This window comes from Calidris pugnax, unplaced genomic scaffold (assembly GCF_001431845.1).
Source record: "Calidris pugnax isolate Ruff unplaced genomic scaffold, ASM143184v1 scaffold20, whole genome shotgun sequence".
Taxonomy (NCBI): domain Eukaryota; kingdom Metazoa; phylum Chordata; class Aves; order Charadriiformes; family Scolopacidae; genus Calidris; species Calidris pugnax.
This window is the reverse complement of record NW_015094510.1, coordinates 19,019,227-19,039,186: the sequence shown is the minus strand read 5'-3', so window position 1 is coordinate 19,039,186 and position 19,960 is coordinate 19,019,227. Positions and strand designations below refer to the sequence as shown.

Sequence of the window (19,960 nt, the reverse complement as noted above, 5' to 3'; positions counted from 1 at the left end):
TAGTGGCTTGTTTCTATGTCATCCTCATGTTTATAAGCTTCCTTTTCTGGCTATTTCTTTCCTACCTACAAGTATGACAGCTAAGCGAAGCATGTTTTGCTTTCACAATGTAGATACTGGCCAAGAAGATCAGGATATTTCAAGAAGCCCGATTAGAAGCTTTCCACAAAGAGGACAAAATCCACTCATCAGCTTAGGAATTTTGAATCTATTTTATATGTCACTCTTCCTTTTTATCATATATCTGTACACACCTGTGAACTTGTTCCTCCAAGTATATTTGGAGATTAAACTGAATGCCAGGATATGACAAGAAAATATGTAGGAAAAGCCCACCCTTATTATTATTTCTGAAGAAACTGTGAAGAAATACAAAGAAAAGGTCGATAGACTAATGATCCAGCAAAGAATTGTATCACATCCTCTGGCTTCTTTGAAATGAATGGAACTTTTGCTACCAGTACGTGAGCACTATAACCCTTTCTTCTTCCCCTTACTCATACATGACACTCTCATACTCTCACCTAATACTTTTCTGTCTAAGTCCCTAACAGACTTGAAAACATGTATATTCACCAAATCCCTATGGTATAGGGAAAGTGCCATTATCCACATTTTATCCACAATGGTTTTCTTTATGTTGGAGTTGGCTAAATGCAGTCTAGATACTGAGGTAGTGACTCACTCGCTGTGGGAAATGCAGAAAACATAACTAAAGAGATTTAGTTGTTGGTGGGTTAGGCTGTTGTCTGATTATTTCTTCTGACAATACAGACAAACTACGCTGCTGACAGGTATCTTATTTGGTTAAATATAGGAGGGACAAATTCAAATCACCGCAGCTACCAGATAAAGTTTGTGGCTGAGATATAACACAAGCATCTGCTGAATCCAGGCGCAGGACTATTCTTGCTCCCCTTATGTATCTTTTTCCCCCTTTTTTTTTTTCCTAGAAATTTTATTACTAATCAGCAGTATAAGAATAGGGTACCAATGTGATTCTGAGATAACTCTACCTGTATATTCAAGTAAGCAATTCCAAGTAAATGTTGTTACCTTTCAAAATGCTTTCTTTAATGGAAACAGCTTTTGGTAAGAATGTTTTTATGGTAATCCCCTTTCATTACATGTAAAGAGAGTCAGAGAGACAGAGAATATCCCCTGATGAATACTTTATAGGGGAGTCTGTGGTTCATGATATGTCAATGATACTTGAACTGTGACACTTGAGCTAGACACTATCAATCACACCTCTGGGACTGGTAGACAAGTGTGCACGTTTGATCTCTCATATTTGTATTGCTTCTAATCTTTCTTGCATTATCTGTAGGTGAGGCACAGTCATGGTTCATGATGTCATTCCACAGGAATACAATGATGCCTTCTCTTCAGTCAAATATACTGACATGAATATAAAAAATAAACATTCTTTGCTAGAATTGTTCTCTAACTCATATGCACGTTATTTGACAGTTCGGATGCTCTGTAAGGCTGAGTAAGACTCATGTATATAGCAATGAGGAGGACTACAGACAGAGTAAAACACAGGACTTACCCCTATTGTTCCAAAACTTTCAGGCTTTCTTCTAATTTTTTTCTTGCAAAGGTGTCTCCACAACCATTTGATCAGGTACCACAGAGACTTTGGGCTTGGTATGACATTAAAAGGAGTGGGCAGAGTTCCTCCTTCTTCAAAGTAACTCATCCAGAGTTTTGTTCGAGCAAACTTCCACTCGATGTCTGCATGATCCTGCACACAAGAAACACAACAGCAGCCCAAATGTTGCTGTAATTAAGGTGAAACAAACATGTACAAAAATCTGACAACCTAAAACTAGAACAACCCTGAAATACTAACGAATTTCTTTGTTAAAATACTGGCATCTTCTTTTGACAGAAGGTCTTTAACACAAAGCAAAGCTAAGCTGCTTTAATTCAGTAAAGAGATGTTAGGTATGTACTGTATATACCCACTTTCAACCTTTCTTTCCTTGCTACAGGCTTTTAAATAATTAAGTCTCTCAAACAACAAAGGATAATTACAAGCAGAAAAATGCTACATTTCTGGAAGAGATGTTTTGTTATAATAGCAGTTCATCATCATTCCAAATAGATCACTCCAATTACTCTGCTGTGTAGCAGCTTCAACAAGTCTGTAAGTCTCTCTTAGTAATTGCCAGAAATTCAAATAGGTTATCCAACAAATCACAAGGCAACTTAAAACTGTTGAGTATCTGTGTTTCCTCCTACTTCAGAATTACATATTTGGAATAGGTTGTGGGGTTTTTAATTATTTTTTACTTGAAATTTGATTTCTTTTGTATTCTACATAATATTGTATAGTTTAGAAAAGTTTGAAAAAAAATATCAAAACTAAAGACCACAGAAAGATTGCTAAACCCTAGCATCTGAACAAGAAGTTTAAATCACTAATATTAGATTTGGACAACAAACATAGTACTTATAGATAGAACTTTAACTACAGGTCTAGCCCTAGCCTTTAATATTTAGTGACATATACAGTAATCAAACCCATAATTTAGGAATGTAGCAGGAAAAGTATTCTACCTGCATCTGAGTTTTGCTGCATGCTAGTATATTGTGATACTGTGTACCAGACTTTGCCAACTAGTGTTATATAAACACATGTAGTCAGCATTTCTGTTGCAGAAAAACTTGTAATTTCCAGATTAGAAAAAAGGCACATTTTAAAATCTTAAGACTATGAAGCTTTCTTTTATTTGTTTACTTTCTGCATTATCATATTTGAATTATGATTTGATGAATCCGTGTTTATTTTCATTAATCTCCCTGATAGCTGAGAATTAAAAATAAGCTGATGGCTCTGATAAGGATAAAGACAGTTTTTATTAAAGGAGAGAACAGGACACTGCTGAATGAGAAGTCATGACCCTTTGTTTGAATTGCTAACGGATCCAAAATTGTCCATGAAACATATGCATCCAATTGCTATTAAATGTATATTCATACTATATAAAAATCCCAAAATAACAGCCTTTAAAAAGTTAATAAATATAATGTATTAAAAATAAAGGCAGAGACAGAGCAATCTTTGGCAGACCCAGGAGAGGTTTTGCACAGTACAGCTTGGGCAGGGCTGTAGCCCATGTCACTTCCCACCAGCTTCAGGCCACCCTTCTCAACACATGAGCTGGCTTCTGCAGCATTTAGAGTTGTGGGGAAATACCCCTCTTCCCAGTTCAGCTGGCATCTGGTTTCTTTGTCATTCCAGAACAGTGCAAAAGAATTAGAAAAAAAACAGAGTATTTGTCCCAATATCCTGTCTGTAAATGCCAGGAAAATGGGATGCAGGAAGAGAAGGTATACATTATAAATGATGTAAGGATAAGGAACAACTTACAGCAATAAGTTGGTAAGAATTATTCATCATGGCTATTAGCATGTTGAGTAGAACAACCAGAGAGATTACATTATAGGTACCAAACATGGTGGCCCCAACAAATTCAGTAAATTCATGTCTTGCTTTCACATTGGTCACATACAGATTGATGAGTCCAAATATAGACCAGAATAATGACTGCAGTGTTTCAAATAATCTGAAAAACAAAACCCAAAAGGAATAGCTATATAATAAGAATTCACGTACTTTTCAGATTGTTCATTTTTTCCACAAACACACAGAAGTCCTTGACTTGATTGAGATGAAAGATACGTATCAGAATATAGGCAAAATATATGGAATATCTTTCTAGGAAAACAATGGCTTAATGTTTCAAATCTGAGCCTTTACATATACAATAATAAAACTATAAATAAGCCTGTGCGTAAAAGGCTCTTTTTGTTCAAAATACTGAGGGATAAATACAGTTTTAGAGATCTTATTTTGGACACCTGCCTTGAAGTATTTTGACCCTTTGCCTTTTTGTAGAGGATAGAACAAGGATCCAAAAGTAACTCAACGATTGTGTTTCACCAAGATGTTAAGACAGTTATGGTATCCTTATACCAACTTGATCTTGTCAGTTTACAAAATTTTTAGTTTGCGTTGAGAGCCATGGAGATGAAAGGAGTTGTATAATTAGAAGGACATTATTATCATTAGCATATGTTTTGTTTTGCAAAGAATGGAGACATTAAAAAGACCAAAATGCTGCTCTCAAATGAAACTTGTGATTTATAACTAAACGATACGATACTCCCTTAGGGAAGTTTGGGGCAATAGCTAGGGTTCTAAATAACAATAACCAACTTTAAAAAAAATCTTATTTGACTAGACAGCTTGAGATAATTTTACTTTTGTACAATGTTCAGCTACACTATAGTGTCATAAGCATGGGCCTTGGTTAGCTGAGTTGCTCTTGATAAGTATGGAGCAAAATTTTCTGCTTTTCTGGTCCCATACCTGAGATGAATTGGAGTGAGTTTTCCCCATGGCCTCTCTCCTGCTCCTCCACCCTGACACCAGAAGCAGGTTGTCCAGACAGGACGTGTGGGCCACCAGTGCTGTCCCTGCTGCACCTGGAGCAGGGAGGCTGCTGAACTGCGGGGATTTGTATCATCTTGGATGGCCGTGCATGCTCTGATCTGATGTCCAAAATTGGGCAAAACTTAACCTTTCAGTCCCTTTCCCACCATGCGATGCCATCTGTGAAATGTGATTTTGTCATGCTACCCTGTACAGTCCCGTCCGACAGAGATACCTGAGGGGTCAGTATGCTTTTGCTTATAGGAACTCTAGGTCCCACCTCTCTGCTCCTGTAACACAGTGTCTATGAGTGGTAAAGTACTGCTCTGGAGTCTCTTGTGTGGTTTAGACTGGTCTGGGCATGAATTAAACTGGGCATAAATTCCCTCCTGCTCACAGTCGCAGAAAAGGCTAATAAGGCATCGCAGTTTGCCTTGACACCATCTCTGGCACTAGTGCCAGTTGTCCCCAGTATTTCATATATTGCTATGATATTGTGTCCCTTAATGTTGAGTTCTGGAAATTTTCCCTATGCTTTTCTGTTCAGATTGCACAAAGTTTAGATGTGCATAAGATGTTGTTAATATGCAAGATAAATATGCTGTGCCTGAGCAAGGTTACTTGATTAAGGTGATAGAAAAGGTGCTATTTTTATAAAATTATTTACTTTGAGAAGGAAGCTATTGGTAATAAATATATTTTTAAAACAGCCTAGATATGATTCATAGAAGGTAATAGGGAAAAACTATTTATAGCAGGAATTTGATTCAGATTGGAAGTTGAAAGATAAGATAGAGAATTAGTGTTCATTTGATAGTGTTTTGGTGCTATACATGAACTACATAACAGAGTGAAGTAAAATTGAATTTTTAAGTGAAAGAAAGATAAATAAATGTTAAAACAGAAATTAGAATACAGTATTTGATTGTGTAGAGTAGACTCAGGGCCAGTCAGAATCTGGACTGAATGTTTTTTCCTGCCTCAGTTTGTCACATTAACATGGAATCTTCATGTTTTAGAACACCAAATTTATTTAATGCCCTCAAGTAGACATGGAAGAAATGCAGAGCAACAGCTGCCTGGATAAGCAAGATCTGATCTGATGACCTATTTTCCCTTAATTCTATATACGTACTTTCTAATCTCATATTGTCCCCCTGCTCTTTATTTTACCTTTTTATCTTTTGAGATATCTTGAATAGTACAGATTTCATGGTGGCATGAGATGAACATTATTACAGAGCAATGTAATGTTAATATTTAGGTTTTTTTATTAGGGTAACTTTAGATGTGTCTGTCAGGACACGAGTGCAATACCAATAGAAAACAGACAACTTCTTTCCTGTAACCAACATCTCAGTGATTAAAATATTGTGAGAAGAGAGAGAGGGTAGAAATAGATCAGCCACTTACGTTGAAAATGCATTATTCTGCTTTTCACATCGTATTCCTTTGCAGCTGCCAGGTTCATTTGTCTCATAGTAGAAGTACAGCTGGTTCAATCCATTTGCAAAAGCTAGCAGCACAAGGCAGTATATGAAGAGAAACTTCAAAATGTCCAGTAACATTCTTCCTAGAGATATCTGCAGAGGTCCCAGGTGAGAATTTGCAGTGAATAATGAGATCAAGCGTAGGGAGCTAAAGATGTTTGCGATTGCAAACAGGGCCTCAGCCACCAGGGTTGGATGCCACATGTCCCAGCTCTCCCGTGGAACTAACCCACTATACTGAAAACAAGCAGAAGGGAAGAAATTACTCCTTGTTTACTGCATAAACAAGCACGTCAGTTTCTTTATAAGCTGCTCAATTAATTTTCAGATGGCACAATAAAAATCTTTTGGAGAATAACATGTCTTCAGGAGAGTTTTTTATTTTAGCAAAAGAAAAAAAGGGCAGTACCAATGTATTTGTCCTTCATTTCTATCTGCTGTATAGTCTGTGCTTTCCAGTTTTTTGCCTGCGTTTCACATTTGCTTACAATTTTCACAGTAGAAAAAGCAAGTCTAACGATTCTGACAGAATAAAAGGAACAATTAGAACACCTGGGTTTTAGAATTTTAGGAACTTTCAGCTGTAAAATCAGGTAAATTAGTTCTTTGGAGAACAGTGCAGACATGACAATGATGGATAGAAACCCACAAGAACTGTGGTGAGTTAGAAAAAAACATTTAATCAAAGAATAAGTATATTATTTAATCACTAACAGTGGACCAACAACGGAAAAGTTATTTATTAATGAACCATGGCAAACTGCTTGTTTGTCTCATTATGAAAGAATCTGATCCCTGGAACTTTGACTCTTTACTGTTCCAGCTCTACCTAAAGTTTTCTTGAAGATGAAAGTTGATACTTTGAACTGAGACCTAGCTACTGTGACAGACTCTTTATTATTTATTTGGTCTCATTAATCTGTTTTACAGAACATATCAGAGAACTGAACCTATGCTATGAAGCACTATGGGATAATATAATACAAAGCAGATTTCGAAGAGGGACTATGGAGTTATCTCTATTTACCTACTCTAGCCAGATGCATCCTTCTGAGCTGCTGAGCATGGCCTCAGTAGTAAGGGAAGGGACTCTTCTGTATCAGTGGGGCCAGATGAAAAACATAGCCAGGTGTCACAACGTTTCCACACCAAGCTTACCATCCAAAAAGGTGATTGCTATCAAAGTGTTTTAGGACCACCTGAATATTTGTAAGTCTATGGGACCCAAAGAGAAGCATCCCATAGTCCTGAGGGAACTGTCTGATGTAGTTACCAAGACACTCTATATGATATTCAAAAAGTCATGGCAGTCAGATGAAGTCCCCAGAAAATGGAAAAAGGGAAACAATGCACCCATTTTTATAAAGGGTAGAAAGAGGGACTCTGGGAACTACCGACCTGTCACTCTCACCTCTCTGCCTGGGAAGATCATGGAACAGATACTCCTAGAAACTATGCTAAGACACATGGAGGACAGGGAGGTGATTCAAGACAGCCAGCATGGCTGCATCAAGGGCAAGTCCTGGTTGACCAACCTAAGGGCGTTGTATGAGGGAGTGACTACATCGGTGGACAAAAGAAGAGATACGGATGTTATCTCGCTGGACTTCTGTAAGGCCTTTGACACAGTCCCCCATAATGTCCTCCTTTCTAAATTGGAGAGATACGGATTTGATGGGTGAACTGTTAGGTGGATAAGGAATTGGTTGGATGGTCGCATCCAGAGAGTAGTGGTCAATGACTCAGTGTCTGGATAGAGATCAGAGCAGTGTCCTTCAGGGGTCTGTATTAGTACTGTTTAATATGTTCATTAATGATGTAGACAGTGGGATCGTGTGCCTGAGGGACATGATGCCATCCAGAGGGACCTGGACCAGCTTGATAAGTGGGCCCATGTGAATTTCACGAGGCCAAGTGCAAGGGTCCCTGGTATCAATACAGGCTGAGGGATGAAGATATTGAGAGCAGCCCTGCTGAAAAGGACTTAAGGGTATTGGTGGATTAAAAGCAGACATGAGCTAGCAATGTGCAATCACAGCCAAGAAAGCAAACTGTACCCTGGGCTGCATCAAAAGAAGTGTGGCCAGCAGGCCATCCCCTCTACTCTGTTCTCATGAGGCCCCCCTGGAGCACTGCATCCAGCTCTGGAGTCCTTAGCATAGGAAAACCACAGACTTGCCTAAATTGGAGAGATACGGATTTGATGGGTGAACTGTTAGGTGGATAAGGAATTGGTTGGATGGTCGCATCCAGAGAGTAGTGGTCAATGACTCAGTGTCTGGATAGAGATCAGAGCAGTGTCCTTCAGGGGTCTGTATTAGTACTGTTTAATATGTTCATTAATGATGTAGACAGTGGGATCGTGTGCCTGAGGGACATGATGCCATCCAGAGGGACCTGGACCAGCTTGATAAGTGGGCCCATGTGAATTTCACGAGGCCAAGTGCAAGGGTCCCTGGTATCAATACAGGCTGAGGGATGAAGATATTGAGAGCAGCCCTGCTGAAAAGGACTTAAGGGTATTGGTGGATTAAAAGCAGACATGAGCTAGCAATGTGCAATCACAGCCAAGAAAGCAAACTGTACCCTGGGCTGCATCAAAAGAAGTGTGGCCAGCAGGCCATCCCCTCTACTCTGTTCTCATGAGGCCCCCCTGGAGCACTGCATCCAGCTCTGGAGTCCTTAGCATAGGAAAACCACAGACTTGCTGGACCAGGTCCAGAGGAGGGCCACAAAAATGATCAGAGGGAGGGAACACCTCTCCTATGAGGACAGGCTGAAAGAGTTGGGGTTTTTCAGCCTAGAGAAGAGAAGATTCCAGGGAAACCTTATTGCAGCCTTTCAGTACTTAAAGGGGGCTTATAGAAAAGGTGGGGACAAATGTTTTAGCAGGGCCTATTGCGGTAGGATGAGGGGTAATGGTTTTAAACTAAAAGAGATTAGATTCAGACTAGATGTAAGGAAGAAATTTTTTACAATGAGGGTGGTGAAACACTGAAACTGATTGCTCAGAGAGGTGGTAGATGCCCCATCCATCCCTGGACACATACAAGGTCAGCCTGAACAGGAGTCTGATCTAGTTGAAGATGTCCCTGCTCATTGCTGGGGGTTGGACTAGATGACCTTTAAAGATCCCTTCCAACCCAACCCATTCTATGATTCTGTAATTCAAATTATGGATGACAACTGGACATTGTTTTGGACAGTGCTAGTTGGCACAGGATCCCACCATGCTAGGCTTGCTCTAACCAACTGGTAGCACAGGTGAGACAATCCTAGTTTCTGACAGCAACCCCTGGCATAGTTTTATCTATTCATATACAAGCAGCCATAACATCTGACAGTCTTGTAGTTTTAGGGATGAGAACTGCAAAACTGGAGAACAGTAGTCCATTGAACAGTTAAGAATTACGCAGCCTTGTATTTCAACCACCATGGATATTTGTTCTCTACTGACTAGAAAATTAAATCGAGACCTGCTGGACGCTCTTCACTAGACTATCCTTTCCCCTAATGATCATGCTGTAAAATCAAGCCTTGCTGCATTTGACATTGTAGCTCCAAGAGAGATGCTATTCTGCCTCATCCAGTATTGCCCTTCAGTTCAATTCTGATTGATTCAAGATCAGTGACAAAATAACAGGTGGCAGAAAAGTGAGTTACCAGATACACCAGCTAGGAGATAAAAGTAAGAAGAAAATGAAGAAGAAAAATTTTTTAATCTTAATTGAGAAAAGAGAGGTGAGAACTCCTCAGCATATTTTCCATAATGCCTTATTTTGAACAACATAATATTGTATGTTACTGTGAATTCTACTGGCAGTTCACAACTCTGGTATGTGAAAACTTGGACCTATTCAATAGCTAGGAAAAGTTATCAGTACTAGCAAAGATTAAGTGCTGAACAGTGCAGTTGAGACTCAGGGAAAAGTACACAAGGTGTGTTGGGGAATAAGGTAAAATATATTAATGAAAAAAATTAAAGAAGATATTTGAAACTAGGAAAAGATGGGGATTTTGGTAGAGAATCAAAAGCATCCACCTGCAGACAGATTTTAGGTGAAGGCAAGTAGTGACATATTCCAAGGAAATTAAACAAGCAGGAGGAGGGGAAAAATCTAAGGAAACACCCTTGTGTGAAAACATGTAACTACAGAACATTGAATAAGGATAGCATATGGTATAGTAAGAGAGCAAGGATCAAGTTAAACCAATCAGATCTGGACAGACACATCTGTGCTCTCTGTCATCTCCTTTTATAGTCAGCAAAGAAAAAAGGGCATTTCTAGAGTAGTAGGAAAGCCCAAACAGGTCAAATGAGTTGCTCTTTAACTTTCTCTGTTTCTCCTTATTGATTATTAGAGTAGGGGAGAGATTATCTTATAGTTGTAAGTCTGAAAAGATGTATCCTATATCACCTTTTCTAGAAGAGATGAAGTTAAGGATCAAGGTGAGAAGAAAGGACTATATCTATCATGTTCTGGATTGAGACACAAAACTGGTGTGTTAAAAAATTCAAAGATCAAAAGATTTCAGCTTAACTGATTCTGCTTTTCTTGGGCCCAAGTGCTTCCTGCGTATGTGGGTACAATGCAAAATATCTCATGGTTGTAAGCAGAGAGTGAGGGCTGTTTTTTCAGTTTTGAAGATACATGATTTAAGAGACTGGAAATATTTGGCTGAAAAAATAGTGAGAAAGATGAAGGTCTGAGATATAAGTTTGGAAATTATCTGTGAAATACACTAGCTGAAAGAAGACAGCAAATAATATAAAGAAAATCATGAGTATAAGAGGGCTCTGACAACAAATCTCTATTGATTCCACTAACTAGAGGATGCTAAAAAGAAATCTAGACATATTAAAGAACCAGGAGAACAAAGAAGCACACACGTGAAAAGGAAAAGAAAGTAGAGGACCTAAAAGACTAAGCATTAAAACCTGAAACAGTGAAAATATGCAAAAAAAGAAAAAAGAAAAACTGCATTTTAGGACCAAAAAACCCAAAATATGAAGAACTGAAGTATTTGTTCTCTTGTCATGCTTGTTGGTTATTGTTTAATAAATGGTGGTTTAATAACAACAAAACCAACAAAATGGTTGTTTAATAAACAATGGTTATTGTTTGAGGAAACGGAAAATGATAGCAGCAAATACAATAAAATTGAGCTAGTTGTATATCATGATGTTGATATTTTGCAGTCTTTCTTTTATTATTTTGTGACCCTGCTGAATTTATGTCCCCACTTCAAATTCAAACACAACATTTTGACATGTAGCAAAGCCAACCATAATTTACCATGATTAAATAATACCAATCATTCGCTCCTTGGCTGAAGGAAAGGTACATGGCACATCAATGGAAAATTAAGAAGAGCAGAAAACAAATTTAGCAGCAAATAAACAGTAGAGTTTCAGGCCAAATATATGATGATTATGTGATGTTGCCCAGGGAATACAAGACAATAATTCTTGATCATCACTCAAAGGAATGAAAATGCAAATCTAATAGCAGAACCATTTCTGAGGAAAAAGCTGAGTGATCATTGAGGACAAAAAATCATGAACTGTAGATCACATGAAATCACCAAAAGAGATCAAATAGACATATAGATTGGGCTTCCTGAATTTTAACGGGCTGTTGGATCTTGGAGAAATGTGACCCCCTTGTTTCTGATACTAAAAAGAAAGGTTAAATAATATCCACTTCAGGAAAAGAACTTTCAATCCTTTTCTGAAAGGTCATATGCGAATGTGAACTCTTCCTATTTTAAAATGTATGTCTCAATCTTTGCATTCATTATGCTGAATTTCAGAGCAGCAGCAGGAAGAGTGAGGGGAGTGGGCTAGCAAAGAGCTTTGAAACAGTGATGACTTTGAGGAATTGAGTCTACAATTATTCAGGGGAAAGAGGGGTTGATACTCCTATGTAAATGGACATTTTGTCTGTGAATCTGGTAAAACATCAATCAAAAACATTTTACAGTGCAAATATGTAAGATGCTAGCTTCTTCAGAACTTGTGGCAGAAGAGAATTATCATCTTATTTACTACTAAACAGTAGATCTGAACCCAGTGATCATTAAGCTAGTAAACATGGAGACAAATAATGTATGTTTAGTTACTTTTCAGAGTTCTTGTTGAATAGGAACCTGTTTCCCTACTAGCTTTTCATGTTAGCAGCTGAGACACATAATCAGTAATATGAACTTGCATGCAATCTCTAGCAGAGTTGGAAACAAGTAGCACTATATCCAATGCTCAGGTTTAGCAAATATTTAAGATAAAGCAAGCAGGATCTGTACATAACTTGGCATTGCACCTCAATTTATGCAACAGCACAAAATAAATTATCTTCCAAAACCATAAAAATAACCATTTTTCTTAGAGCACGACAACTTCTGCTTATATTTATAACCCTCCATCAAAACAGATGTGTTGCTTAAAATCAGTCATCTATAAATCATGTGACAATGCACTATTTATAATCACATTATTTATCGGGGAGAGACCATTTTCAGTGGATATACTGGATAATTTAAAAAGACCTCACATGTTGATATACAATCAGAGACAAGAAGAATACTCCTTTGAAAAATATGAGAAGTACTCATTTTGTTTGAATACTGTCAATGAAATAGATAACTTCAAGTTATCTTAGCAGTTCTCTTATCCTGAAACTACACTCATTGATGTATTTTACACTGTCCCATCAGGTGCTGTAAATACCCATCTGCTTCACTGCTGTATCAGTCAGAGAGCCCCAAATGGGCCATAAACACTACGCTTTTCTCTGGGAACATCTATCACACAGGAGAGTGGTATGAGGGTAACTCTCATACTTTTATTCAAGGAAGTTGCTTAAAATATTTTCTTAGGTGGCTTGCACTGATTCATGGAAGGTAGAATACATCTAAGAAAACCAGGCTATAGATTTGATTCAATAAATACAGAAAAGCTGTTTCTTAGAAAAACCTACCTTGTAAGGTTTAGGAAATGAAATTAAATGCTTTACATCAAACAAACAAGTTACATTTGGCATCCTTTCAATCTCATCTGGCATAGAGGTGGGGAACTCTGTTGTGTGTATTGTTACACTTGCATTTCTCTGTTCAGTACACCATCACATGTTTCTATTGCCAACCACAACTGAGGCTCTTTTAAGAAACAAAAAGTATTTGGGTGCAACATTGCACATGCAATAAAAAACCCAATACTCAGAGAACCAGAGATCATGCTTTATGCACTGTGTTGATTATGATTGGCATGCAAGCACTGATTTGGAGAGTAATGGATGCACATTATCCCAGATACTGTGACCTTGGACTTTGATAACCATGAGCAGAAGCCATCTGGGAGATGAAAGGATTATAATATCTTTTAATTAATATTACTCTAAAGTGAATAATTGGTCATATCCAATGCTTTGGAAACATGCATTTTCAATTAACTGCTCACTTTGTTACATGGACAGTGAAATCACTATTTACTTTCCAGTCACTTTATGATAAGGCATCCTTGTTTGTAAAAGGCTTTTCATCAGCTTTAAGCGACAGCTCTCCTCACACTTTTGAGCATCTTGTTCTTTTAGACAACATCTCTGAATTTTTTGAGTGTGAAGACTTCCAAAGGTTTGCAGCCGGAGAGCCAGCATGCCAGAAAGTTTTTGTCCCAAGAGGTGGCTGGTGTGTCAAGATGTCCTAGGTCTTTGCTCATCCCTGCCCCTGATCAGCTTAGCGGCAGATCCTTGTAAATAGACACAAGATGATATAAATTAGAAGTTCCTAGGTTCCTCTATACTTATGGCAGGGCTGCAGCAGGAACAGCTGCTGTTTGAGAATAGGTAGCTGTAACCAGCTACTTGACTTGACTTGTGTCTTCTTCGTTTCCCAGCCAAAAGGACCTCGGCAGAGGAGAGACTCTCCTTCCATGCACACAGGGTAGCTGGTGGCAGGGACGTGAAACAGCTGAAATGCAATGCTGATCACAGTGGCCAGTAAAAATGGGCTTGTTATCTTTACTCAGATGTGATAAGAGCTCCATGACAGATGCTAAGAAATGCTTTCATTTCAGTTCAGATGTGGTTTTCTTGCATTTGAGACCATTTTTTGATGAAAATATTTAATTTCATGAGGAATTTCTATCATATTATGGATACATGTTGAATACATATAAAATGCAACGTGTTCCATGGCTTTGGAAAGAATGACTGTTCTGCTGGAAGATACTTCAAACAGTGGGAATATAAAACTATTACTAAAAAGTCCATTAAAAGGATGAGAAAATGAACATACCCAGCCTCCAGTGACCATTTTATCTCCTTGAGCTTTACTTTTTCATGTTGTACTTATAATAAATTTTCAAAACAAAATTTAAATCTTGCTCTTCAGCTCTTTTTTTCCTCCCCCAATTTTGAGTAAATATTTTTTCTTGTAGTCCTGACCAGAAGATGTGCATAGTGCATAAAATTGTATTACGGGCAATAATTTCTTACTGAAAAATACATAAAGATTAACACAGAACATAATTTTGTGCAAACATTATTAAATATTACCAGTGATTTTCCTTTTCCAAGAAAATGACAGTATGACTGTTCAGGATCAAGTAACAAAAGATTGCCCATGCCAAAAAGAAAAAAGTATAAATCACACTGTTTTGTTCTCTCTCTTCCTAGTTTAACTTCTTGTCATACCTGCAGAAGATTCAATGAGCACATCATACATCTCTTGCATTGCTAAGCCTGAGAACCTCCAAATACAGAAGAAAGCTTCAAAAAGCCAAAATTGGTTTATCTTAAATATTTTGCTGAATTTTTAAAAAGGTTTACCTTTGAAAATGCAACAATTTTCAAAGAGATTGTTGCTAAGTACAAGGAGTTCATTACAAAATCCATGAGGTTCCACCAATCATGAATGTAGTCCTGTAGTCCACCATCCCACATCTGTTTAATTTCACCCCAGATAAAACCTGTAAATAGAACATAATTCATTAAGCATGAATATTAAATAAAAAAGGCTGTGACTATTCTAGACACTTATCTCACAATGCATCAATTCTCCTTACATTAATTATAAAGGGAAGGTGGATAAGTGCTCTAAAATACACATCTAGTTAGGTGAAATTTTATCTTCCCATTAATGTTTCCGGAATTAATTTGTCAGGCAAAACCAAAAGAAAATCATCTGCTTGTACAAGGGCAATTTCTTTGGCTTTCTCCTTTTCCCATTGTGTCCTAATGGGTATAAAAAGGGTCTTAAAACCACTCACCACTGCCAAGCCTGTCCTTGGTATCTGCTGCAATATAATTCAAACTGGAAAAATTATGACTTTGGGAGTCAATCCAACACATTAATTTATTTCAATTGGAACCCACATAAGGAAGAGAATTTCTATTGTTTTTGTCAATGCTGAACTAAAGTGTCCTTTTTCCATAGGAATGAGTAGTGTCTCCAGCAGAATATCTTTTCTTGATTCCTTCATTTGGGACATGAAATAATGGAAACTGTTTTCAGGTGTGCAGAGGATGCATTGCACTGGACACAAAGTGTTACAGAAATACTCAATCCCAACGGCAAATTTTGCAAGTTATCTGATGTGAACTTGGTTTCACAGCTCCAGAGACAACTGTGTGGAAACTCTTTAAGGCTATAAACATTAAAACCTCTCTGAAGAAGATACTCCACATTATTGTATAACATGATATGATAAAACAATATGGAACGTTTAGATGCATATTTCATATTATTATCTACAGAGCTTTTTTAATAACAATACCAATACAGCTTCTAATTTTTCATAGTTAATTATTTTCTTAATGGAATTTCTTACTTTTGTGCTCATTAAAAGGGCAAAGTTCATTACAAAACAGCCAATCTCTCACGTACACATCGAGATACAGTTAATTCAACATGGCTTTTCTCCACCTGCTTATCACATACTTCTTTAGAAAATGTTGAACAGTTTTTGATCAGGGGCCTGCATCACTCCAGTCTGGGCTTAATTCACCTAGAACCTTAACATTTTTTCCTCAATTACCTTCTAGTTGACTGCATGGAAAACTTGTGTCTCCTCTCATACATGATCCCTAAGAAGTAATTCCTGGTGTATTCTTGTTTGTGCCAGGTACACTTTTGAGTTATTTGGAAGGCAGGAAGGGGATAGATGAGAGGAGTAAAATTTTATTTTGTAGTGTTTTGTCCTAGTCTTTCTCTCTCCTGACTGCATTCAATAGGAAAGGCTCCCTCCTGCCCCATCTTCTCCCCTCAAATCTCAGTCAGATGTTCCTGTCTTGTTTCTGTGTGTCATCATCAGTAACCACAAGCCTCAGGAGTATCCAAATAATCTGTTTGATCCAGCAACTTTTATTTTCATAGAGTTCATTTTCAGCCATGCCACCATCACTATTTCAGCTTTTTGCAGAGCTAGGGGAATGTATCCTGAGAAAGGACCATGGTGGCAACATGTAGACAGCAAAGTGGGATATACCCATTTTAGGGTCTACAACAGCCTAGATAGGCTAATTGCATCTCTATCTTTAGATTATCAGGTAAAACTAATTCACAAAATATAGCATTGTTAAGAAGCTAACATTTATTTTCAAGCTGCAATCAACTGTGATGAGTCACAGTGAGAAAACAGCTCAAAATGATTGTATGGCAGGGGTCAATATCCACTAACAGTGTCCACCGCTGCTCTGAACTGCCCAAGAGCCATCACAAAGGGAACACACATTCACAGGGCTACTAGGGAGACTCCTAAATGCCTGCACGTTTCAGTCCGTGAAATCAATTAACCATTTACTCTTCAAAGAGCTGGTCACTCCTGACACACAGTATGAATATGATGACAGAAGGTGTGGCTACCCCTTCCCTCCACGGTCCCCTCCAACCTTCAACACCCAGTCCATGTACTGGCAAATAACCCTGCTTGCTCTTCCACTACCTTTTAGGAATAACATGTTAAGCAACACCAGGTCATAAAAGCAGCTGTTTTGCGGGCTGCGATATTCGCCTCATTTTTCAAACAATGCTCTGAATCACCCCTGCTCCAACACTTATTTTCTCTCATGCCACAGAAGCCTGAGGAGACCTGGTTCCAGGCTCAGAGGAGACCTGGAGCCAAAGGCTGGGTAATACGGATATGGCCCCTAAGCCTCAGTGTTAGAGAACAGTTCCTTGGTTTTTTCATTTAATAATACAGATGTAGCCCCAGGAACTTGACACTGGGAAGACTGCTGTGGCACAGAAAGCAGACAGTCGCACTGATAGAAAATCCTCAAATAAAAGGCTTTATGGAAATCAATGCACATTCACAGAACTAAACAAACTCTTTTGTAATTCATCATAGTTAAGCATTCACTTTAATAACAGAGCAGAAATAGGTTGGGATGATTAATAAGATGAATGCTTAAACGAGAGGCTATAGATTCATTAATTAATGTCTTCTGCTGAGATATTCCACGGTTCCCAACCAGCCAAATCCATGAACTGACACAAATGTAAAAAGGTTGTTCTCCATAAGACTGTTGCTCAGTGTCATGTTTTAATAGCATTGCCTGAAATATAATAGAATTATGTACAGATTGAAAAAGAAATGCTGACTAATGCTGCTGCATGATCTGTTTTGTGAGTGAAAAGCCAGACTGTTATTCTGAGTGTTCTTTGGGCTTCAGAAAATGAAATGTAAAGTTGACACTAACAGAGAAATACTGACCTATTATAGAACAGTGGAAAAAAGTATATGGCTATTATAAATGTGATCATTCTGAATTAGAAACACAACTAACCCAAGCTACCAGTAACGCTGATGTTTGTCAGATGAAAGTTCTGAGTATACCTTAACATTGTAATGACGGTGGTTCTAAATTTTTTTGTTAGTCCAAGACAACTTTTATGTTCATCTTGTTCTTTTCAAGCAAACGATTATGGAAAACTGGAAATCCCACATTTTTGTTGGTTGCACAAGATATGTGATAGTTTAATCTTTCTTGTCAGCCAAAGAAGTGCAAACTCCATATATAAATACAGTTACTGAGATCTTGTGGGACTCCAGAGAACTTGAAGCTAGGCTGACTGAGGGATGCTATGTTTGTGACAGACACACAATCCATGCACGTACAGTAGAGCTTCCCAGACATGTCTTTTTAAAGGCAAATCTTTGAAGGTAAAGTATCCTGAGGTTGATTTCCAGAATTCTCAACTCCAGGGCAATTTCAGCATGAAAGCTGAAATCAGAGTCTTTGGGGGTACCAGGTCTCTACAGCTAGGTATCCTGAGGGGTGCTCCATTAGAGCAATGAATGCCCAAATAACTGGGATCTCTGGACTTTTGTAAATCCTCCCAAGTGTGTCCGAAGGATTATCCTGAAAAAGCATACTCTGAAATCCTGGAGCCTTTCTGCAAAGTGGAAGACTTCTCTACGGCCTGGTAATCTTACATGATAGAGTTATTCTGAATAACCAAACTCAGGGATTCCCAGTTGTGCTGTTTAGGATTAATTTATGGTCACATAGCCAGAAATCTTGAAATTTTGTTTTAGATCGTAACTTCATCTTTTTGCAAGAACAAAGGGTTGCGGGGGGTGGGTGGGACGGGAGAAGTCAGTCAGCTCTTATCTTCACTGGGTCCGATACAATATGCCAATTTTGTTCTGTTACATCCATTAGGAGAATCAGGAAAAGGGTACGAAGAATTATAATTATTTTTTTTTTTTAAAAAGGAAAAAGACATCCAGAGATATCTTTTTCTCTTTTCTATTGTCCACTTCCCTTTTCTATTTAGAAGACTCGATACAACCTGACTTTATTATCTAAGGAGACTTTTGGGCAATTCCAAAATGTGACCTGACACAACAGAAGAGGAGAAGACATGCAGTGACAAGACTATTTAACGGGTACATTGTTACAGGTAGGAAAAAAATACAGAGTCCTGGAATTGTCTGCTTATTAATGTGCCAAAAGAGCAATGTTATCACATGTGACACAGCTCATGTCAGCGCTACGTGCTCAGCAGCAAGAAAGGAGGTGTCTCAACAAGCAGAGGGGACATCACCAGCCTGCACACAGATACTGGGGAAAAACTTCTAAGAAGAACAAACCAAATACAAGGGGTATATCTAAAAGCAAGAGCCTTTAGACAGTCAGGTTGAAGACAATTTCATCGCCCAAAGGTGTCTGTACCTCCCTGGGAGGAAACAAACAATTCCAAGGCAATAATCCTGTCATCTGCAGCTGTTTTAATTGACTGAAAAGGGAGCATGGAGGATTAGGCTGAATTAAAACAGATGTCTAACTTCCAGGTGCCCGCGTTTATAATTCACTGGAATATAATTATTCAGCTGGAATAATTCACATCAAAGGAGATTTCACTGCTTCAGCTGTAAAATCTTTGCTATATTCTGGTTGTCTCTTTTCTCCAACTGTGTCCTTCCTATCTCTTTACACCAATTAGATTTCAGACCTGCCTCTTATACCCTCACGTATCCATTCCCCACCAACAAGCTTTTATCATTTATTGCCACTTGAAAGGAAATTATCAACATTATGTATCTCTTCCACCTCATTAATCAAGGACTTAAATTGAAAAGTTTAAGGTGAGACTTTCAAGGAGATGTTGCATTGCACCTAGATACTGGAGCAGTAAAAGAGAAATAACAGCATGGATATTTTGAAACAGGCTGAGATGACAGAAAAAAATTTCATTAAACACCCTGTGTTTTTAATGGATCAAATAGACATAAATTCAGGGCAAGAATCCCACAGACCATGAGGCCCTAGGAATGAGAGACACCATGGAGAGATTTTGTATAGCACTGTGAAATATATATGCAAGCTGATCAATGCAACCAGATAAAATAAATTTGGAGAAAAAAAATGGACTCTGTGTGCTAAACGCGTTTTCTTTTCGCAGTAAACATACCTGAATATTGATGAAAACAGTTCTTTTTTTCTAAAATAAATATTGTAAAAATAAATTTTATTCAAGACAACAAAATGGGTAAAAATGAAAATGTTTCTTACTGAAGAAC

At 38.0% G+C, this 19,960-nt stretch overlaps 1 protein-coding gene across 3 annotated transcripts in view; it reads right to left on the bottom strand.

Annotated features, from left to right (window-relative positions):
- Positions 1–19,960, bottom strand: part of TRPC4 (transient receptor potential cation channel, subfamily C, member 4) — a 154,800-nt gene that overhangs the window by 11,941 nt on the left and 122,899 nt on the right. For all 3 annotated transcript variants that reach the window (XM_014966259.1, XM_014966260.1, XM_014966258.1), the window contains 4 exons: positions 14,763–14,902; positions 5,861–6,174; positions 3,383–3,578; positions 1,556–1,750 (listed from right to left, as the gene is read on the bottom strand). In XM_014966259.1, the coding sequence (XP_014821745.1) occupies positions 1,556–1,750; positions 3,383–3,578; positions 5,861–6,174; positions 14,763–14,902 (845 nt within the window). The remainder of the gene's footprint in view (positions 1–1,555; positions 1,751–3,382; positions 3,579–5,860; positions 6,175–14,762; positions 14,903–19,960) is intronic.